The sequence below is a fragment of the Apus apus genome, chromosome 10, assembly GCF_020740795.1.
Source record: "Apus apus isolate bApuApu2 chromosome 10, bApuApu2.pri.cur, whole genome shotgun sequence".
Classification (NCBI taxonomy): domain Eukaryota; kingdom Metazoa; phylum Chordata; class Aves; order Apodiformes; family Apodidae; genus Apus; species Apus apus.
The window spans coordinates 18,485,277-18,508,608 of NC_067291.1; the positions used below are offsets into that span (position 1 = coordinate 18,485,277).

Consider the following 23,332-nt stretch of genomic DNA (forward strand, 5'->3'; position numbering starts at 1 on the left):
ACTTTCTAGTGGTGATCCTTACCAAAAGGGGGCTTTTTAGGGACTTAGTTTTGTACTGGGAAGTGAACTTTAGGAGCTACTGTTGATGTGAAGTATGTAAGATGCCTATCTGGCTTTGGGAAAGACAGTACTGTAAAATCCCAGTAAAGGGGAGATGACCTAGCCAGTTCATCTCCAGCAGTGATTGTTGTCTAATATTGATCCTGCTGTTTTTCTCATGTGGCTTGCAGATACCAAGAAGTTACCTTAGTCTTCAAGAAGCTGTTCTTGCAGAACAGCATAGGAGGAGTCAGAATGATGATGTGCAGTATTTAACAGACAGACAAATAGAACTGATGATTGAGCAAACACCTGGAAATGATATCAAAGACTATGAAGACTTGCAAACTGGTAGGTCAGAGCAGACCAGTAATTTATTGGTCAATTATTATTAGTCAATATGTGTGACTAATTTAAATATTCAATTAATAATAAAAACAGAGGGGAAAAAAAGCCCAGCAGATAATTGCTATGCAAAAAACCAGTGTTCTCCACACCTTTGTAAAGGTCACTTTGGAAATTGGTAAGATACAAAATCAGTAATGAGGCTCTGGGGAAGAGGGCTGGGAAGTTTCTAGGATGGTCTTAAGTCTACTAATTTTATTATTTTATTTTTTTAAAAAACAAGCTTTGTCTGATTTTATTTCTGCTCTGTGAAGAATGTGGGTTGCTATAGTTTCAAGGCTGTAGGTCCCCTCTCCTGTGATCTGTGGAGGCCTGGCTCTGCAAGAGCCAGGGAAAGCCCTTCCCTCTGAGGATGGCAGAAGGGGGAGGTTTGATGGGGGCAGAAACACTGTCTGTAAAGCAGTGAGATGTGGCTTTTACAAGCAGAGTGCCAGATAGCAGCACTCCTCAGATAAAAGGTTATTCTCTTGTCTTGGCTACGTGCTGGCTATATCTGGTATGCATAATACTGCACAGACTCTCTCATCATCTTACTCATCTGCACTGTGGTTTCCTAATGCTGCTCAGTTGCTGATCTATAATTCTTCGTTTTTTGCAGCAATTAATTTTCTGATAGAAACAGGTACACTACTGCATTTCCCAGACACAAGCCATGGCCTGAGAAACCTCTACTTCCTTGACCCCGTCTGGCTCTCGGAGTGTCTACAGAGGATTTTCAACATCAAGAGCTCCAAGTCTGTAGCTAAAAATGGAGTCATCAGAGCAGAGGATCTCAGGATGCTGCTGGTTGGGACAGGTTTCACTGAGCAAACTGAAGAGCAGTACTTCCAGTTCTTGGCCAAGTTTGAAATTGCACTGCCTGTGGCCAATAACAGGTATGGTGATAGAGAGGCTTAGCCAGGCTGGAGAAAAGTAGCCATTTAATCATCAAATATAATCAGGCTTTGTCACTGTAAATGGTTGTCTTGACAAGGATCTTGCTATGAGAAAATATTTGAGTGGGTTTAACAGTGTAATGAAAGGTACTCATCCATTTGGTCTGTGTTTCCTGGCATGAGGATCCGTTGGTCCCAACAAGCTAGTTGGAAAACCTTCCGAAGCAGATCTTTGTCCACTTGGGTGCATTGAGGCTGGTGACAGGCTCAGCCACCAGCAGGGAGGGACAGTGACACCGCCAGGGGTGTGGTCATGAGCAGGTGGAAGCTGTAGGTGCTCAGCTGGCACAGCTGCAGCTGAGAGAGGATGTGAGGCTTGTGGCTGCCAGGCCTGAAATACAGATGGGCTGGAGTCATCTGTTTGCAGTGAAAGATCCTCTCTCCACAGTATGGCAGAAAAATTTGGGTAATCAATAATTAGGTCAGCTCTGAAAGTAGTGGTTTTTTTTCTAGTGAAATCAGGCGAGTGCAGCTTCAGGAGCAATGTGATTTTCTTAATTTGTAGCCTCCCTAGGTGTTGATCAATAGTTTTCCTAGAAATGGTCTAGGAAACCTCATGCTCGTTAAATGTTAATGAGTCCTCCTCCCCTCTGCCCCCCATCTCCTTTCCTCTGGGCAGAGTTCCCTGCTATTTTTCTCTCTCCCATCTGCCTGGTGACAGCCTGTTGTTGTGTTAAGGGCGAAGCCATCGTTGCATTGCACTTTGGATGGGCCATTAGCATTTCACTTCCTTGCCCTTCCAGGCCAGCACGGCTGCACCGCCCTGAGCCTTTGGGGAGCTCTGAATGCCGGCACAAGTGCAGCATTCTCTGGGCTGTCATTATGCCTGTCACTTATCCAGACCCGGATGCCAACAAATTTTCTCAGGCTTAACACAGATAAAGCAGCAATGTTTCTGCTTAGTCCAAAATGCCTTTTGGACTCCTTGTTACTATCTGCCATTTTTCTCCAAGGCAATTACATTGTCTGTGCTTCGGAAACAAGGAAACTGCTTTTTCATGGCCTGCCCAATCTTTTTTAGGGTGATCCAAGCCACATTAGCAGAATATTCTTCCCACTCATGGACTGTAGCTATAGCAGGTTGGATTAATTTAATGTACTAGCCAGACACAGAGCAGCTATTTGTTACTGTGCTTCTGCAATTATTGTCTAGATTGCCAGATAGGGTTTCTGTGCAGTCAGTAGAGAAAGCAGCTGCCAATTTCTGTTCTGAAAGGGTGGATGGGGGCATGTTTCACATATTTTCAGAATTTGCATTGGCTGTTGTTCAAGAGCATTGAATCACCATCTGTATTATAATCCACTAGATAGTTGTGGTCCAGAAGGGCCTCACTGGCCTTCTTATAATCCTAGACCCTTTCTTGGATATGCTGAGGAAAATGTATTTGCTGTCATATGATATATCCACCTTTATAGAGCAGGAACTTTTAGTTTGATGCACTCTACTTTTCTGCCTAAGGTGCGTGGAATTTAGCTTTTTTCTGCTTGTTAAAATAGGGCTGAAAGCGTGACCATTCTTATTTAAGTGAAGAGAAATTTTTATCAGTTTTACATTCCAAAGACATTTCATGGAACAGATAATTTGATCATGTAAAACATTGTCAGATGTTATGGACTGTGACATATGGAGAGAGCTGTTGTCTAGTGATGGCTGGTTTTTGTGAGCTGATATTTCAGGTTTTACAGAATACTGCAGCTGCTAGAGAGAAAATGTGATAGGCTTAAAGCATTGGATTTGGACCCAGCATTCGTTCTAGTTGTGTGTCTAGTCCCTGCTGCTGTTATTTTGGTCAATCCCTTGGCCATTTGCCTCACTGCTGTCATTGTGCCCCTCAGTGATAAGCCCCAGATGCCAACACATTTTCTCAGGCTCATTGCTGATAAAACAGCCGTGTTCCTACTTATAAGCAAGTAAGATTTTTGGAATGTATTTGGTACAGAAGAGTGTCACTGTCAAGAGATTTACGGGCAGGCATTGAAAGCCCTAAGCTCATTCATTTCAGAACAGTTCAAGTCTTCCAAGAGGTTCTAGCTTCCCAAATAAAAAGATCAGGATAGATGAATACTCTGTGCTTACTGCAAATAGTTTGTAAACTTTGGGGTCCTCTCCACCAGCGTAGCTCTGTTCCTTCTGACTGGTCAGACTCTCATAGCACTCAGTCTCCTCAACACTTGGGCAAAGAACCTAATAACTGAGGAGACTGAGTGAGACAAGTGGTACCTCTGCTGGCATCAGTCTGGCAAAGTGAGCTTTTGCCCTAGGAATTTGTCAGGGATGTGGAAGGGAGTCCATCAGCTGCAGTGTGGTGCAGCAGGAAACCCTGTCATGTTGACCCATGAGATGCTCTCCTTCTGGAACTGGGATGAGCGCCAGAACAGTCCGGTTCCTGCAGCCTGTAACTGCCTCATTGCCACCTCCAGCAACACCTCCTCTCCTCACCTTCTGGGCTTACTGCAGCTAAACTGCTGTAGGTTATTTTTGTATTTATCTTCTGTTCCATGTAGGACCACAGCTGTAATTCTCTGCTTACTACCAGAGCTGAGTAGTAAAGATACCAAAAAATGAGTCCCAGCATCACAGCTGGTCTAATAACTCTTATATTTTAATGTGTTTAATTTGTGATTACTGAAATGTCCTGCTCATTACATCAGTTTTAGCCCTATCCAATAGCCCTGGCTGAATTATGTAATGTCTGTTTTGCCTTTGCTTGTGTAAATGAGTTTCTCCATGTATTGCTGCAGTGCCTTTAGTCTAAAAGCTTTTTTATATGCAGTAGGCTGTGCCATTAAAAATCTCTTTGGAGACTGAATTGCCTTATTATCCAGTAACAATGTACTCACTGTTATAAGCTCTAGCTAAAATTTGAGCTGTTGAATTTGATGTGTTTCAGCTACCTCCTCCCTCATCTGCTTCCTACCAAGCCAGCATTAGATATCCATGGGCTCTGCCACCAGACCACAAACACGGTCCAAAGGGTCTTCAAGATGAGTTTTGTGCCAGTTGGCTTTTGGCAAAGATTCATAGCCCGAATGTTAATCAGCCTGGCAGAGATGGACCTCCAGGTAGGTTACTGTATGCCTCTGCAAACAAAAGAAGACACCTGAAATTGTTGTTCAGTATAAGTGTAAGTGGCTTTCTCTTCACATTCAGCTTGCGTCAGCCTCAGACTTCAATAACACTGTTTGAGTAAAGTGGGAGAGATGAGACTCTGCAATCAAAATCTGATTGTGTTTTCACAGTAGGTGTCATTCAGAACAACAAACTGGCACTGGGGAAGAGAGCCAGCCTTCTCCATGGCCTCTTTATAACATGATCCCCTGGAAGGTCTCTGTACCTCCCGCATCTTCCAATTACAAGTAATTGGAGTTCTGCCGGCAGCTCTTGTCCGTGACCGCTCCGCTGGGCCAGACTCTGCTCACACCATTTGCCAGAAAAGATCTGGAATTGCTCCACCAAAGCCAGCTATCTGAATCTATATGAATTTAAATGAGAAGCAAATTACAGGACTGTTACCTTAATGGGATAATGAGTGCAAGCAGGCACCTATTAGTGCAAGTGGTGTGCATGTGATTAAAGTCATGTTTCTAAGGGTCTGAAAGCTAAGTGAATTTTGATGTTACAGACATGTTTTTGCAGCAGCTTATATATCTGAAAACATGGCTCTGCTGGAAACCGTAATAAATACCTGCAAAATATTTTTAGTACTGCTGTGGTATCTTCTTAACAGCTATCCATGTAAACTGTGTTCTGTCACTGAAGGACAGAACATGGAAAACATGATACTTGTTTTTTTAAGGTCCTCTGTGTTCCAGACTTTCCAAGCCATGTAATAACTCTACATGTTTTAATGAGCTGCCTCAGCAACCCCTTCCTTAGATCCTCATGAGCACTACGTAACTCTAGAGGACCTTTGCTAGGGCCCTCATCCAGGGAATGGAAAGGACCCCAGCGATAAGACTCATCTGCAGACAAGGGTTGGAGCAATGAGGACAGTGCAGTTCTGCAGATTAAGTTTTTGGTTTTCAAACAAAAATACATTTTGCTCTCAGTGCTGGCTTGAAGTGTTTTGGAGAAAAGCCATCTTCCTCCCACTGAAACAGGTGGAAAAGTTAACTCTACATTGAGGGCAGACTTAATCATTCACTAGAACATTTAGCTCTTCTTTAGGTTTGTAAGAATTCGCAAAGGCAGAATTTGTGTAACAAATGTCAAAGTTTTAGAGTTAACTTTGTTTGCTGATAGAAAATTCTTCCTTTTTGAGTGGCATGAAAAATATTTCAGTTGCTGCAAAACCAGCTTTTACTGTGTGTATTTTCATTCCATTGCCATTTTCTTTATGAGGAGAAAGGGCTCTTCAGTGGAACTAGTACGATAGCACCTGTGAAGGCCAAAGAAAAAGTCACCTTATTCCTTGGTTAAAACAACATTTTATGAGAAGCTTAACTAATGGTCATGTTTTTTCTGCTTGTTTCAGCTTTTTGAAAACAAGAAGAACACCAAGACAAGAAACAAAAAGGTGACCATCTACAGCTTCACAGGCACCCAAAGGAACCGCTGCAGCACGTTCCGAGTCAAAAGGACTCACACTGTTTACTGGCAGGAAGGTCTGTTCGTTACCTTTGATGGAGGCTATCTTAGGTAATTTGTGTTTGTAATGCAGCACGCATGACAGGGGACTAATAGAGTGTATGAAACACATCATCTGAATGGAGATGAATGGGCCTGACTCAGCTACATGCTCACTCATCAGTAGAAGGCTCTTCTAATAGACGTAACTCATCTGGTAATGACTGGTGACAAAAATGATGAGTTACTGATCGTTTGGCAGTTCTGAATATGTCAACCTTAGGGGTTATTGCAAGTGCAACTTTAAAGAGGCCTGAAAACAAGAAAGCTGTATTCAGCGCAGAACTGTTGCCAGCATAAAATCATGCATTGTCACATGCAGAGATTTCCTTACTTCAGTGAGTTTTCCACTGAATGCTAAAATTTCACTGTGTGGCAGCAATCCAGATCAATGGAGGTGCTTCTGTGTTAACAGGGACTGTGGACAACTGGTTTAAGCTGGCCAAGGCAGAGTGGCCACTGGCTACAAGCCTGGAGAAAACCTGCTGTCCATGTTCTTTCACAAATGCAGAGAGTAGGCAGCCACTCAGACTTTCATCTTTGTAGTATCTGCAGATGCATTTGCTCTTCCAGTCTGTGGAACCATGGGTGCTGTTGCCTGGTTGGAGACAAGAAGAGAGGGACACAGAGACTTTCCTGAGTTCATCTAGACAGCCTGCAGCTGGGTAGAGACTTGGACCCAGACATTGCAAATCATAGGCTGGAATCCATAATAATGGATCATGGTGGTGGTCATACTCTTACCTCCCCATGTATTTCAGGGAGTTACAGAACTCAGCTCTTTGTATTAAAGCTTCTTTTTTTTGTTGTGGGAATTACACAAAACCTATGTCCATGAGCTTTTCCAAACAGTTTCTGGAAGTTTAATATTTATTATCCTTAATGTTATTAATACTATTATTTTTATTAATAACATTATTAATAATATTATTATGCCACTGGAGTTTTATTACTGACTTTTAACACTCCTAACCCTTCATCATTCTATATGTGGCATTTCTGTCAAAACTCTCCATCATACTCAGTTTACTTTGGCTGGGGTTTTCTCTGGATTTGACCTACTGTAGCACTTACCCATGGTGAACAACCTGCATTTCTGTGCAAGAATTCTCTTCTGAAAGTCGTTTGCAGGACAGACTGAATTGAAAATCATCCTCAAAACTAGATTGCTTTTTATTTTGATTACTTATGAACAATGTGTTATTATGTAACTCAGGTTTCCTGTGAGAAGGAGTTTGTTGACACTGGTACTTCACAAAAGCTTCATGTGTCTGTTTGTTGTCTTTCTTACACAGTGTTGAGTCTTCTGATGTGAACTGGAAAAAGAAAAAAAGTGGTGGAATAAAAATAATTTGCCAGTCAGAAGTGAGAGACTTTTCAGCAATGGCATTCATCACAGATCATGTCAACTCTTTGATAGACCAGTGGTTTCCTGGTAAGAGAACTACTGTAATTTTCTGTGCAATATTATGTCTTTTTAACAGAGGGTTCTTTGACAGAGCTCTCCAGGTGCACAATATTGTGTGTTCATTGAAGACCCCTCAGGTTCTGACAGTCTCCAGCCAATACAGTTTAAGAAAAGCAGATAACCTGCAGACAGATCAAGATTCTTTGCCAGGGCGCCTTGGTCTAGACGTGGTGTCTTTCAGTCCCTCAGTCACAGCAAGAAGGCTGAAACATGACAGTTCAAACAGGACCTGCTTCTGTAGGAGTTCAAGAGATTCTTCCAGTGCTCAAAGCAGGGGCAGGGTTTGGCCCAAACAACTTGGCACTGTCTCTTGATGAGAGAACTCATTCTGGCATCAGCTGGGATCAGCATTTGCCCACCCTATAATTTATAAAATTGTGATGTGCGAGGCCTGAGTGAATATGATACCAAGGACTCTGTGCCAAGGTAACTTCCTTGACTCCAGCAGTTGTTTTTCCTCTGACCAGCACAGATCCTGCTGTTACCCAGCAGGCTGTTTGCAACCCCAATACGCTTTGTTTAAAACCAAAACAAAATCTGAAGTTTTCTTTGTTGTCCCACACTGGTCTAGAAAGCAGTGCCAAAAATCTCTTAATTGGAGCCTTTCTGGAGAAAGCAGTTGTGCACTCTCACATATTCGTGTTCTGCATGTTATGAAGATAAAAGAATATTTTATTTGCCCTTTGATTAAAATAATGATAATGTTAATACACTGAAGCTTGAGAAGAGTCATGACTTCAAAGGCTATGGTCTCTATTCACCCTGCCTAATTGTAGGCATTTGATGGGGCCTGTCGCCACAAAGTCCCTCTGTAGTCAGTGGGAGGGGTGTGACCCTCCCAAAGGTTTAGTCTTGGTAGAACCCACTGCTGAAATAAACTGCTGCTTTCGTGAGTGTGACCATTTCCAGGCAGTGGACCAGGTAGGGGCAGTGGACCAGGTAGGGACAGTAGACATTTGAATAGGTGAGGATCTGTTGTTCCCTCTCAGTTTGTGTGGGTGATGTTTCCTCTTTGCTTGCTTGCTTGGAAGCGCTCACAGCCACCGAGAGCGATGGCACGTTGCTGATGGAGCAGTATGTGCCCTGCCACATCTGTGCAGCTTCCCGGCCGGAGGAGAGTGAGGGTGGCGAGAAGGCGGAGGATGCGCAGTACTTCAACATGGAGGACTGTGTGCTGACTGCCATCGAGCTGGACTACATCACCTGTCCCAACCACCCTGACATCCCTGTTTCTCTCCAAGAGCTGGTCCCAGAGCTTTTCATGACCGATTTTCCTGCCAGGTAATGTTCTTGGATTGCTCTTGGTTAAGTTTCAGTGTACCAATGTCATTTGGTTGGAGTTTTTCACTAAGTTATCCTAGCTAGAGGAACATACTGACCACAGGAAACAAATTCATCTGCTCTCAATCCCTGCTCCGACAGCTCGTCCTAAACTGCACTCCTTGTGGTCAACACTCTTGCTTGGACAATTGCTGTGTGCTGACCCAAGTCGTCACTTCAGGGGGTCCTTTGAGGTCACTGTGGTGCAATGTGAAAGTCCCTTTTTAAAGCCACAGCTGTCTTGCATTGCCCAGTAGTCTGGGCAGAACTTTCTGTAGCTGCAATCTTTCTGGGATCCCAGGAAGGAGACTGTAATCTGGCAATACCAAAAGGAAGTTCTGCTGTGTCACAAGATTGGCACTGAAATTGCCTTTAGTTTTGAAGAGGCTGTAGGTGAGTGATTTTCTACAGACACCCTTAGAGAATTTCCATTGAGTCAGGGCTCCTGGCTGAGGGCTGTTTGCTGTGTTGTCCTATTGTGGCAGTCCTGAGCAGCTGAGACAGCTCTTCCCCTACCCACAGCAGCAGCACTGCCAAATCTTCAAGCTGCTTAACTGCATTCCCAGATGGGTTCAGTCTCATACCCCTTATTATTGGAGTGTAGAGCAAGAGACCTCCTGACAGCAGGCAGGGCAGGAGACCAATGTCTCTTTCAGTTCATGCTCTCTCAGACTTCTGCCCGATGCAGAGCCATGAGAACTCTAGACCAAACTGTGTCCTGTTGGCAGCTGTTGGAGCTTTCTGTGCTCCCACTGGCCCCTGTTCCTTTCTTGGGGTCATTTTACAGGGTTTTCTGGGCAAACAACCCATCGGCCCATCACAGCTCCCCTCCTCACAGTGCTATCTCCTGGAGATTTATTTGAATGGTGCGAGGTGAGTGGAGATGTTTGAAGTGTGGACAGCTGTAAAAGTAGTCTCTGGAAGAGTGGGAAAATGATGAATTGCAGCCTGGAAACAGTAAGCTGATTTGAATAATCAGATTTCTGCGTGTGGGGCTGTTCATAAACATCCTGTCCTGCCTCAGTGGAGAAAAGAAGAACAGGAGCTAAATGAAGCAAAAAAACCTGTTAATACAGGTAAATGGTACAAATATAAAAACCTATGTTAACTACTTAGGGAAGGAGCTTACATGCTTCCCAGATCTATTTGATTCTTGCAGGATAAATTGCCTCAGTAAAAAGCCCTTTTTTTTGCTTATTTGCCCAGGTTACTTCTTTCTGCAAGAAATCTGTTGTACGTGTGCCAGCACAGGGTGAGATGACCAAGGTAGTTGAGGTGATCCAGTCCTCTCAGTAGATAAGAAGCTATTAGGGATTTGGGAAAATGGAAATCACATTTAAAAACATGGATTTACAGTGTCCTTGAAACTTTTTTGTTAATTAAAAAGCCCCAATCTCTTTTTGGCAGACTGTTCCTGGAAAATAGCAAACTGGAATGCAGTGAAAATGAAAACAACGTTCTTGGCCAGGGTGGAAGTGGGACCATTATATATCGGGCACGATACCAAGGAAAACCGGTGGCTGTGAAGAGATTTCAGATTAAAAAATGCAAAGGTTCTCCCACTTCAGCTGCAGGTACAATACATGGAATCTGTTTTGAGAATCAGCTCTTGCAGCCTGTGATCCCAAGCTAAGACCAAAGAGCCTCAGCTCTCCCAAATGCTGGCAGCACCTGTTTGAATACAGCTTTGAAATGTGTAGCAAAATCGATGTGTTTCCACGGAGGAGAAGGACACATCTTTAAGTCCTTCATGAAAGCACTTACAGGGATGAAGGTAACTGGCACTGCAGGAAGCTTCTGTCATGCAGGTCAGTGGGTGGACCCATAGGGCAGAGCCCTTGATTGGGGTGAGAGACAAAACTTAATCTCCTGTTCTCAAGCTGTTCAGCAATGAGAAGTGTGGGTTGCATGGGTTTGCACTAAAGACTTGTGGATCTCCACCTTTGCATAAGTCTTCTACACTCTCCATGCCAGCAGCTACAGAAAGCAAATCTGAAATTTCTCTTAGCCTGTCAGCTCCTCCAGGCTGGGATGGGCTCTTGTACTGCCCATGCTGGCTGTTGAGCACCAGTTTCCAGCAGAGCCTCAGTCCATAGGCAAAGGACAGAGGAAAGTGTCTTACTTTTCTCATGTTTGTCAGGGAAGGATGCCATGAACCTCTGAGCTGTGGAGGAGACCAGCTGCTGTCTCAGTGACAACCAACCTTTGGAAAGACCAGACCTGCCTGAGCAGCCTGTGGTGTCCACTGGCAGAACAATTACTGTGAAGGGTCCCTCTTCTGGCAGGGCAGCCAGGAAAGAGTAGGGAAGACTCCTTCCCCAGAGGAGTCCCTGCATTAAAAAAGCAGAACATGAGTTTTCCAAAGTCATCCAGGTGAAAGATGAGAACAGTGTGTGCCAGACATGCTCCAGGTTGGTGTCCAAGGACCACGGGAGCACTTGCTTCTTGAGGCAGCCCAATATATCCTGATTATAGCCAAAGATGTCTGTTAGCTCATGCACCAACACAAGGGTGCAACTTAAAGCCCTGCTCTTGGCGTAACCCCTGTTATTACTCAGTGATTAGCACCTTCCAAGGAGTTTCTGACTAGGTTTCTCAGCTGGAGAGTGAGAAGGGGGTTGTGTGTCTTGCCAGATACCATGCTGAAACACCTGAGAGCCATGGACGCCATGAAGAACTTCTCCGAGTTCCGGCAGGAGGCCAGCATGCTCCACTCCCTGCAGCACCCCTGCATCGTCTCCCTCATTGGCATCAGCATCCATCCTCTCTGCTTTGCCCTGGAGCTGGCCCCCCTGGGCAGCCTCACCACCGTATTGTCTGAAAACTCCAAAGGTAAAAACAGGGTCTTCCTCCTGGGAGAGCTCACTCTCTGAGTCATGGTAGTGACAAATGGTCAACAACATTTAATTTACTGCTTGATTTACTGAAGAGGATTTTTTTTTTCCAGACTAGGGGAAGTGGAAGAGATCAAATTGCTCTTAAACTGTACCTTTGGGAACTTAGTATAAATTGATGCTCAGGATTTTCAAAACTACTTTGGAGACCTGGATTTTCAATTTATCTGCAAATTAATGAGAAGTGCATCTCACTTCAGTGCTGCATGGGTAATGCTGTGTTCTTCCCCCACAGATGGGTGTCTGGCACTCTAGCTTCTCTCATAATTATCTGTATTTCTGTTGCTGTCAAAGACACTAATGCCAAGATAGGTGGAGGCCATCTGACCCTCTCGGCACCTTGGCATTGTGCCAGTTTTCAGTCAAACACTAATTTTCACCAGAAGATTTAGGGGTCTAGAAGTGAAAGGGTTTTAAAAAAATAATATAATAGAACTGTCAGACACGTATAGTAACACAAACAGTGTCATTTCAAATCATGGCACTGAGTGATGTTTTAACAGGTTGTTAGTTATTGCTTGGGAGTTTGAAAGAGAAAGGGAGAAAAAAGAAGTAGTTACTGCAACGACAAAAACTGAAGACAGGCTGTTGCTTTCTACCAGGGTCTTCCTTTGTGCCACTGGGACACATGCTGACACACAAAATAGCCTATCAGATTGTAACAGGCCTTGCCTACCTGCATAAGAAGAACATCATCTTCTGTGACCTGAAGTCAGACAACATTTTGGTGTGGTCCCTGGATGTCAAAGAGCACATCAATATCAAACTCTCTGACTACGGAATCTCCCGGCAGTCGTTCCATGAAGGGGCACTTGGTGTGGAAGGCACTCCAGGCTATCAAGCTCCTGAGATCAGACCTCGCATAGTCTATGATGAGAAGGTAACTGAGATGTATCCATGGGGACATCCCCTGGGTGACAGCTGTGGATGGGTGGCTTCATGCGTGGGGCTGAATTCCCACCATGGTCTTCCTTGCTCTCCTTTCCACCCACCAAGGGAGGTTTCCCCTTCTTTTTTTCCTCTGTTGCTGGCTCCAGGTCGACATGTTCTCATATGGGATGGTCCTGTATGAGCTGCTGTCGGGTCAGCGGCCTGTGCTAGGACAACACCAGCTCCAGATTGCAAAGAAGCTGTCCAAAGGGATCCGTCCTGTTCTTGGGCAGCCGGAAGAGGTGCAGCTGTATAGGATGCAGGCACTCATGATGGAGTGTTGGGACACTAAGCCAGAAAAGGTACAAAAGAACCCTTCTGACTTTGTAGCTACAGGGATATGGCAGCCCTCTTCCCAGAGGAGACCTGAGCTTGCTCTTGATACAGCAGAACAGCTTGATTGCCCATTTACCCTTCCTGCTGATTTGGCCCAGAACTTCTCTTGACTTAAAGGAGAGTTTATTAATGAAAGGATGGCAGATTGGTGGCCTTAGGCATCTGTGGTGACATGAAGGTCCCTTGACATCAATGGCAGTTATGATTTCACCAGGGCAAGACATTACCCATAATTTCTAGAAATAGGTGCAGTATCATTCTGTGACTGTAACTACAGAGACTTCACAACCCCTGAGATTATAGAAGCCAGTATGAGGCAAAAAGGGGTTCAAAGAAAAGGATTATGCTGCATTACATTTTTTCATTAATTGCAAGTTGGTGTTGCAGAGCTGCTGTCCTTCAAACAAAGGTCAGCTGGATTCACAAACAGCTAGACACTGCATGGCAGGGGGTCAGCTCCCAAAATTTGTAAACCTGAAGAATTTAATCTAAAATGTGTAAGAGAACAAACCATGGAAGTACAAAAGAGCTTTGGCTTCAGTGTCTCAGATATGAAGGATAATAAGAACCAGTGAGGTGGGATTTACAAGGAGAATTAGGTGCAGACTGGAGAATGTAGCAGAAGTGTTTTTTCAAGAAGACCTACCTGCTTCTTGTAGATCTGGACCTCTTAACTGTCTTGTGTGACAAATGTCTTTCTCTTTTCCTTTCCCCACAGCGTCCACTGGCCATTTCTGTGGTAGGACAGATGAAAGATCCTACCTTTGCAACATTTATGTACCTGCTATCCTGTGGGAAGCAGTCTTCCTTTTTCTGCTCCCAGGGACAGGAGTACACTGTGGTGTTCTGGGATGGGAAGGAAGACAGCAGGTGAGACAGCTCATATTAGTAATTCTTTTAAAGTAAAAATCTTTCAGTGTCTTTGTTTATGCCTCTGGGAGGGAGGTAAAGAAGGTGAAAGTGAATTTGGGTCAATGCCAAGGATACGGTGTACACTGTTTTCCCAAACTCTTTTAATTGGGAACAGTAGTTGCTTTATAAAGGATATTTAATGAGCTTAACTCTGCTTCAGTTAATATGAGGAGAAGATTAGGGCAGTGTAATGATTCACACACGCAGGATGAAGCATTTGCACATGAGAACAGACGTGTTCTGCCTTTCCTAATGAGGCCATTTAACACTAAACCTTTCCTAATTGAGACTGCAGTTCCATTCCTGTTCTGCAAAGCAATTAAGTACATGCTTAAACCCTATTGAAGTCATCAGGAGTTAACCACATGCCTGAAGCTGTGTGTGCATCCAAGTGTACACTTGCAATAAAATGTGTGCTATACTGAATAGGCATGTGCTTTAAATGTTATTACATTGTGACTGAGATTATCTTCTTTTGCTCAGCCACATGTGAACCCTGGCTAGTTAGGTTTATTTTTTATGGATGTTACTGATTTTTATAGCCTCAGTCTTATTGGAAAACATTCACAAACTGATCTGAAATTTATGTTAACGTGTTCATTATTTGTAAGCATTAACCTAATGGGAGAGGTACGTGATTTGTTTGGAAACTATTTGCTTTGCTATTCAGGTTGCCTGGTCAGGTCCTTCAGTGCAGACAGTGTAACTATTCCTGCTAAAACTGGTGAAACACATGGGACTCACAGATGTATTTTGAATACATGGATGTTGTCCAAATATTCACAGCAATATATCTCAGTGAATCTGCTTCCTGACTGGACAATCCACTTGCTGGAGACTGCTGAATAACAAATTGCTTATATGGGACAGATTTCAGGATGTGTAATTGCTTGTGCCACAGTTGGTAAAACATCTGGGGCTCACAGATGTGGATGTGAATATCCAGTATTGTTCAAACAGCCAAACCCAGTAAACTTTCCTAAATCCCAAACAAACAAAATCATTTTAGTTAGAAAAATATTTATTAGTCCTATTTGTAAATTATTTTATCAGCTTACACATCTTTGCTCTCATTTGGAAGAATCATGCACTTCTGCTTATCCACTAGAATAAGTAGGGAAGCCAGATGATACTGAGGCACTGAACTTGGAGAACAAGTACATGTTCTCTTAAGAACCTAATGGGCAAGATGGGCTATGACCTCCTTGCTATCAATTACTGTTGTTCAGCTGGAGCCATTTGTCTCACAGCTGAATTATAGTAACTGACCATGTTAGTTCTCCTGATCATTTCCACACAGTCAGATAGCTGAGTTTAAATCTTCACAGAAGCAATTGCATATCTGTCTCCACAGGAAGAGCTGTGGCACATCTGTATCCCTCTTCCTTTGCGATGGTTATTTGGGGAGGTGTAGATCCTGGCAGCGTGGTCCACATCTGGACAGTCATGTTACAGCTTGGCCAAAAGTGCTGGGTACTGGTTGCAGGCTGAATGTTGGTGACAATAAATTGTTATTTGCTCCTTTCACAGAAACTACACAGTGGTGAATCCAGAGAAAGGAGTCATAGAAGTGGAAAGGATGAGCTGCCCAGGGATGAAGCTATGCTGCCAACTAAAATTCCAGAATGCTCTCTGGGCTGCCACAGAGGTGAGTGTTGCCTGCACTTCGGTGCCTTGCTTGAGAGGGGCCTTGTTAGAAGAGACATAAATGAAGAGAAGGAACCTATTACATTAATAAAGCTCAGAGTGTTTGAGACAATGGGTGTCTCAGATGAGCAGTGTGACTTTACTGTCTCTGGGTGCATTGTTTCTGCCTGTGACTTAGCTGATACCTAGATCAAAATTGTGTTCAAAGTGATCGTGGGAACCTCGACTTTCTGAGGCAAAACTCTCAGGATTGGTGCATATCAGTACCCAGGGCTTCATCTGGGAAATGTCCTTATCTGTGAGCGATAAAGGGAAGCAGTGAAAGAAACCATGAGTTTAAGGGTGGGGTTTTGAAAGAGGCCTGAGGGATTTTAAAGTTGGTGGGAAATGGGTACCCAGGTTTTGTGTTCACCATGGAAAACTGACTAAAAAAACTGTTAAAAAAGATAAAGAGTGAGAGAGCATGGCTGGTTTATTACTCAGAGCCCCTGTCCACCCATCAACAAGGGATGTGTTAAGTCTCAGCCACTTCTGACACAATTGTTTGACACAAGACAAACAAAAAATAGCTTAAACAAACTGAAATGTTCCTGAAGTTCAGTGTTTCAGAGAGAGGAAAAAAGGGCACGTTTGCTGAATAAATAATTTGCCTTGGTTAATTCACTCCTCCCTAGCATGGATGCTAGGACTGAGTGAGAGCATGGATCTTTTTTTACCTGTAGGAGAACAAGATAATTTAGTCTTTTTCTGTTCCCAAATTGAGGTAAAGTTCAAATATTCATATTTTTTCATAACAAGAAGTATAGAAAAATTACAATTCAGAAAACTTAAAGCATTTTGTATCCATTCTTTTTGATCAAACTGAAGCATGTTGCTATTCCCCAGACTGGGTGCTCTGTGCCAGGTTAGTAGATGTATGAGGTGTAGAGCAGGTGTAATTCCACACAATGTAATACTAGCTTATCTTGAATTGCAGATTAATGCAAAATAACATATAACATGTTTCAGTTCTCCTGACATGTTTAGAATTTATTGGGGTGGGGGGGAATCTAGTCCCTTGAGTTTATCTTTGGAAGAATTTTTAAAATTTTAATAAAAAACCCAGAGTCAGGGTTGTCAAATGCTATTTTTAGATGTGGAGATAAAACACCTAGAGTGGTGATTTTAGTGGCTTTTGGATAGTTCATATACTGCCCTCTGCTCATTCTGGGGATGTACCTGCATTCTACCCACAAACAAAAGCAAATACTCAGGGAAAACAGAAATCCAGGCTTTGGATTTCAAAAAAGACAAGTTAAAACTGGGTTTGGAACCAATTTTATCTTGTTCAGGTATCAAAAAACAAGAAGCATCGAAGGTAATTGTAATGTATAGAATTTTTTGTGCTCTTTCACAGGACCAGAAGATTTCTGTGTATGGGTTGCAGGGCATGTGTCCTCTGAAGACTCCACAGAAGGGTTTAGACACTCCTGCTACTGTGAGCTGCTTTCTAGTAATGCCTGTTGTCAAAAAGGTAAGGAGGAACCTAAAGGAAAAAGGGGGATTAGTGAGACTAAGCCATGTGCTGCCAGGCCAAGCTGCCAGAGTTTGCCCAGTTTGTCACTAGCTGGTGTTGAAGGACTTTGCAATGCCCAGGAATATTTTGGCAGTGCAAGGAGTAGGTTTCCAGGTCCTTTGCCTCTGCCAGAAGACAGAGGTGTGGGCAAGAACCTGAATCAGGGGACCCAAGCTGGCACTTCCAAGCCTGCTGGGAAAATAGTCAAAATAGATCACATTCCTCTGCAAGGATGTTTTCCAGCTGAGTTTCCACATCACTGGAAGACAGGGTTTAGGCTGATCAAGCAAAATAAGAGAAACAATAATTAGAACAGAGATTTGTTAGCTGCTAATGCAGGACTGGGGTAAATCCCTGGCTCTGGTACCCACTCTTTTCCTGGCACGTGTGCATACTGTCATTTGGGTGCACAATTATCTTTAAATATTATCTAGGCTCAGCCTCACTTCTTTTTGGCTTTGAATGAAAACCCATAGATAACACAGGCAGTCCAAGAACTGCCTCTTATGGGCAATAGCAGGAGATATACACTGCCTGTCTACTTCTGGAATTGCTCACATCCAGTTACTGGCAAGAGAAATCTGACATGACTGCCTACTGCGGGCAAGTCTTGGGAGATGTATAAAAACTGGTTTTGGGCTAAATTACCTCCGGTTTGCTTACAGCCACCTCAAGTAAAAACATATAATTACGTTCCAACATTATTGGTGGCTGTGTAGGTTTGTTTTGCAAATGCCAGCAGACTGGTATGTGTCTAAAAGCTCAATGTGGAGCAGCTCTGTGAGTGACAGTGGAGCTGTTTTACACCTCGTGCTGCTTCTGTGTTATTGTCCATTTCTGGCTCGTTTGCTCGGGCTGCTGCATCGCTGCAAGCTGAGCCCGAGGCAGATGGTTAGTGTAAGGTGTACTGCTTCACTTCCAAACATGGTGTAAGGAAGACTAAAGTAGGGCATAGATAGAAAGTTGGCAGAGGGATGAATTTCACCCGCCGGAAGGCTGCATCTGTCTGCTTTCTTTGGCTGCCAGACCTGCAGCGTTTCTCTGCTGCGGAGTTTCATTTCTGATCGGTAGGGCAAATTTCTTTTTCATGCTGCCTAAGGTTTTGTCCAGGACAGTCGAACGAGTCTTTCACTTTCAGCTTTTCCACTGTCCTACAGCTTGCAAAGCCATTCCTCAGGGGTTACGAGTGGCTTTATGTCTCCTGGTTTCTATTTTCAGTTTGTGGCTTGCCTAGAAAATGTCATAAATAATGCCAGGCCCTACAATAGTAATATTGAGTCTAGACACCTCCCTTCCTCCCTCGACCCTACCCAACCTTCCAGAAATCCACATCCCTTCGGCACACTCCTTAGCTTATTGGACTTACTTTTTCCTCTCTCCTTTCTATGAATGAGTTTGGCAGTGAAATAGCCAGAGCAGCAGCCATAGGGATGTGCAGACCAGGTTGGCAAGAAACAAAACCGTTTTCGAAACAGCCAGTTCTTCCAACAAAGCTAAGTGGAAAGCTTACACTTGTCAAACTCTCTGCATGGCCAGCAAGCTGTATCTGAGTTATCACATTAGTCACTAGTGTCCAGTGGAGAAGGGAATTGCTTGCATTTCCCTGGGAAGAAAACCCTTAGCTGATGAGATGTGAGGTAACTAGCAGTCAGAGAATTGCTGAGGGATGTTGCTGGGAAGGGGAATTCTTTATGACTGCCTTGGGAAGACTGATCCAAAAGAAATAGTTTCCAAAACTTGGTTTCTCATCCAAAGGAAGCATCATGGAAATTTAAAAGCAGCAGAGAGGGGCCCAGAATCCAAAACTCGCCAGCCAAGGAGAAGTCTTGTACAATTTATGCTTTTCTGCTGGATCCTTTGTGTCACCAGTATCATTGTTATTGGCAAACAATAACATTTTCTGTAAATTTCCTTTCAGAAAAAAAAAACAAAACACAACAACAAAACCGACAAACAAGCAAACAAACAGGTTAAAGAGAGCAAAGCAGGATGCTTTCTGAATTGGTTTGCAGCGTTCTTGCAAAGAGGTGTTGAGGGAGAGAGAAATGTGAAGGGGTGCAAGCCTCTGGCCTCTTGCAAAAACCTGGAACGCATGAAAACAAAAGCTGCATTTGAAGGCTGCAGCCTGCCGCGGCGCGCGCTGCCAGCGGGGCCGGTCCCTGCCAGCCCAGCACCAGAGAGGAGGACGTGAACGAGGGGTACTTTTTTTTTTTGTACCTGCTCTGAGCAGCCATCCCGGTGGCTCCGAGCCCTGCGCTGTCCTGAGCCGCGGGGACAGGACGTCTGGAGCCCGCTCAGCTCCTGCACATCCCACACTGTCACGGCCCCGCGCGGAGCCCTTCCTCCCTGGCACAGTGGGGCTTCTGGCAGGACGGAGACTTCAAATGCAGTTTTGTTGCTCTGTGTTTTTGTTGGCTCTTTGCGGAGCCCAAATGTTGAAAATGAATTCTGAGAAAGTTACTTAAGGTTTCTGGAGACTGCTGCCCTGCCTGGTCACTGCTGTAATACCCAGATTTGGAGAGTTTTGCCTCCCTGCCCTGCTGCACTGGCACCTAATAGTCTGGTGAGTTGGTGGCACCTAGGGGTGGCCTTTGCCAAAATCTTCTTCAGAGGGCTGGAGCACCTCTCCTATGAAGACAGGCTGAAGGAGTTAAGGTTGTTCAGCCTGGAGAAGAGAAGGCTCCAGGGAGACCTTAGAGCACCTTCCAGTGCCTGAAGGGGCTCCAGGAAAGCTGGGGAGGGACTTTTTATAAGGATGTGGAGTGATAGGATGAGGGGGAATGGCTTTAAACTGGAAAAGGGTAGGATTAGGTTAGATATTCAAAGAAATTCTTTGCTGTGAGGGTGGTGAGACCCTGGCCCAGGTTGTCCAGAGAAGCTGTGGCTGCCCCATCCCTGGAAGTGTTGAAGGGCAGGTTGGATGGGGCTTTGGGCAACCTGGTCTAGTGGGAGGTGTCCCTTCCCATGCAGGGGGTTGGGACCAGATGATCCTTAAGGTCCCTTCCAACCCAAAGCATTCTGTGATTCATTCAGTGATTCTCAGAAATGGGTCAGTCCCTTGTCTGGGTCAGGTGAGGATGGCAGGTTGGGGCCTTTTCTCAGCATTTGCGTTCCTACTCCTCATTTCCTAAACGGAGAGAGAGCAACAGTGACTGGATAGAAACAGGTCCTGATAGCCAAGGCTCTTGAGTAGTAAGTGCCCCAAGACACAAAATATCTTCCAGACTTGCTTCCACCATTGTGGTATTCCAGACAGGCTGGGATTTGGCAGAGTCAGTATTCCCAGTGAAGCTGGGTTGGGATCGCTGGCGCAGCTCTGTCCTGTTACAGTGCTGATTGCCCAAGTGCTGGGGAAATTTGGCCTGTGGAATCCAAAGGGAAATCTGGATTCTGTTTTGCAGTAGCTGATGCTAATCAAAGAAATCAAAATATTTTTTATGAAGATGATGCTTGGACAAGTCAGCATTTTTAAATCAAGTGAGACAAAATTACAGAGATCTCTGTTATAGTGTCCTCTGTCATGCTAGGAGCAGTTCAGGTTGACATACCCACATTATGGTTAATTTCAGATGTTCCCATTTCAATACTTTCCATTTTTTGTAAGAAATACCTATTGTTCAGGGTCGTTTGGATTGAAGTAAGTTGGGCCATTTTCACTAGAGAAATGTGGGTTGTTCTGCTTTGTTTTGTTCTGTTTTAAAGAAGTTAACTCCTTTCCAAAAAAAAAAAGTAACCCAGCACCCAGCTGGTGCAAAGCATTGTGCCATGTTATAACTTACTGATGCAACTCCCTGGCAAACCCATATCCAGGAGCCTCTGCACCAGATCCACATGGCAGCAGGGACATGGCACCAAACATTGCAGGCCATTTGTTGTTGTTTTTTTTTATTTCAATTAGTGGTTAGAGAATTGGGACTGGACTGAGTTAAAGTCCAGGTCCCATTTCACAACTTTCCACTTGCTTCCCTAGTTTTTCCCATTACAGTAGAATTCTGCCGTGATTTGGATTAGTCAGACGGGCTCAGCACACTCATGGTTTTACTCATACTTGGTGTGCAGATCGTGTCTTTGTGTCCAAGACTTTTAATGAGCCTTGCAAACAGTGCTATCAATTAACCTCATACTTACCCCTCTCATATCTGCCCCTTGTTAACTGGGAGCAATTCACTGTGGCCTCTACAAGCTGAAGCAGCCTGGGAGCTCTATTTCAGGGCTGGCAGAGCCAAGGTCCCTGGAGAGGCACAGGCTTTCTCTTAATTGATGAGCAGCAAGGGGTGACACAGAGTCCCTGTCCCATCTCCCAGGGGCAAGGGAGCATTGCTGGTGTCCCTGGCACACCAGGAGATGAGGCTTTCCTCTACAGCTGGGTGCCAAGGGGTGAGGTTGTGCTGGTTCAGCCCTGCCTGGTTCTACTCATTGTGCTTTGCTCAGTTGGGCCAGATTGTAACAACAGCAAAAAAAGCCCTGGGCAAAGGGTCTTTTTTTAGAATTTATTGCTCCACAGGGAGGAAATAGAAAGGCCTTTGAGGTAGATATTGTTTTATCTGCTTCACAGATGGGGGAGTTTCTGGTGCAGACTCAAGGTCATGGGGAGTTTTCTTCCCAAGAGACCCATTTCCCAGTCTGTTTAACAGCATTTTGCACCACTGTGATGAGCTGGAGACCCAGGGAACCGTGGTCTTCTCACGGGCTCCTGCCCACAGGACGTGACGGTGTCCATGGCAGCAGAGCCCGGAGCGCGGCACCAGAGCTCGACGCGGCCGTGCTCCCGCAGCCAGCACGTCTGTGCATTTAGAGGCAGGTTTTTAACTACCTGCAGAATTGTTCATGGCACATGGCAGCAGCTTTGCTGAACTGCTGCTGCTTCTGTGCCCTTCACTGGGATGTCTCTGAGCTGCCAGGGATCCCAGGCCCAGAGCACATCCCTGGGAGGAGCAGTGCTGTCAAAGCAGCAGAATTCAGATGCAGAGGGATCACTGTAGGATCACCTCCCTCTTTCTGCTTCTACTGCTTTTCTTCCATTCTTCTCCTTCCTACACTGATAGCAATAGCTTTACTCCATTTGGAAATGATCCGGGCTTCTACAGCTGGATTGCTAGGATCATGATGGCTGCCTCTGAACATACTCCAGCTTGAATTTGTTAACCTTCAGGGCAGACTGCCAGGTCCATCTGTCCTCCCTTGCCAATAAAGAGAGAGGTAATACTGGGTGAGAGGAGTATAGCTCTGCAGCAGCCTCTATGTAATGACTGTTTTTTATGTTGCTGTTACCACAGAGTGATTTGGGGTAAGTTACTAGTGTACTGGTAGGACTGTGAGAGGCAGCCAGAGCCTGTAGGATTGAAAGCTCTTGTGCTGTAGAGAAGTAAAGAATCTGGACAGTGAATCTGCTGTCTTTCTTGCAGAATTCATATGTGGTGCTGGCTGGCTTGTCGGATGGACTTGTAGCAGTGTTTTCAGAGTCCCAGGGCATCCCAGGGGACAACTGCTCCTACCTGTGCTCCCACACAGCAAACAGGTCTAAATTCAACATCTCTGACGACGACCCCCGGCAGAACCCATACCCCGTGAAGGCCATGGAGATCACCAACAGCGGGTCGGAGGTCTGGTACAGCAATGGCCCTGGCATCCTCATCATAGACTGCACCACCATGGAGATCAGCAGGAGGCTGGAGCCCTTCAGCCCACCCTCGGTGATCACATCCATCGCCTGCAACTCCGAGTGTCACGGGGAGGAGGTGTTGTGGTGTCTGGACAATAAAAGCAACTTCCTGGTGATGTATCATGTCACCACCTACCAGCTCTGCGCACGCTACTTCTGCGGAGACTGCAGCCCCCTCAGAGACATGTTCACCATCCAGCAGCCCTCAGCAGCCATCCCAGCTACAGCACCTGTCAGCCACAAAGCCGTGGAGAATAATCCACTGGGGGACATGAGCATTATCTACAGCCCAGAGGTTGGCACCCAGATACTAAACCACCAGGACTCGCTCACAGATTATTGCTCTGTGTCTTCCTACTCCTCCTCACCTCCTAACAGGATAACCCGCTGCCCCTCCAGCCTACCCAGCTCACCCATGAGCTCTTCCAGTGCACCTTTCTCTACAGATTTTGAGGAGTCTGACAAATTTCATGAGCTGAAGCCTTCCCTGGATCATGATGCCATGTCTGAGGGTGACAACACGCAGCATCTCCAAGCTGTCAAGATTCTCCCAGTAAAAGACCTCATATGGATCCCCAGGTAAGTGGGTCACTTAGCAAAGC

The 23,332-nt window shown here is 44.9% G+C and overlaps 1 protein-coding gene across 1 annotated transcript in view; it reads left to right on the forward strand.

The window, feature by feature from the left end:
• LRRK1 (leucine rich repeat kinase 1) overlaps positions 1–23,332 on the forward strand; it is a 78,685-nt gene that overhangs the window by 51,426 nt on the left and 3,927 nt on the right. The window contains exons 19-32 of the mRNA XM_051628611.1: positions 231–390; positions 1,043–1,319; positions 4,271–4,442; positions 5,855–6,018; positions 7,302–7,441; positions 8,506–8,755; positions 10,202–10,368; positions 11,429–11,626; positions 12,291–12,568; positions 12,726–12,920; positions 13,673–13,824; positions 15,397–15,514; positions 16,910–17,026; positions 22,474–23,309. Of these exons, the coding sequence (XP_051484571.1) occupies positions 231–390; positions 1,043–1,319; positions 4,271–4,442; positions 5,855–6,018; positions 7,302–7,441; positions 8,506–8,755; positions 10,202–10,368; positions 11,429–11,626; positions 12,291–12,568; positions 12,726–12,920; positions 13,673–13,824; positions 15,397–15,514; positions 16,910–17,026; positions 22,474–23,309 (3,224 nt within the window). The remainder of the gene's footprint in view (positions 1–230; positions 391–1,042; positions 1,320–4,270; positions 4,443–5,854; positions 6,019–7,301; positions 7,442–8,505; positions 8,756–10,201; positions 10,369–11,428; positions 11,627–12,290; positions 12,569–12,725; positions 12,921–13,672; positions 13,825–15,396; positions 15,515–16,909; positions 17,027–22,473; positions 23,310–23,332) is intronic.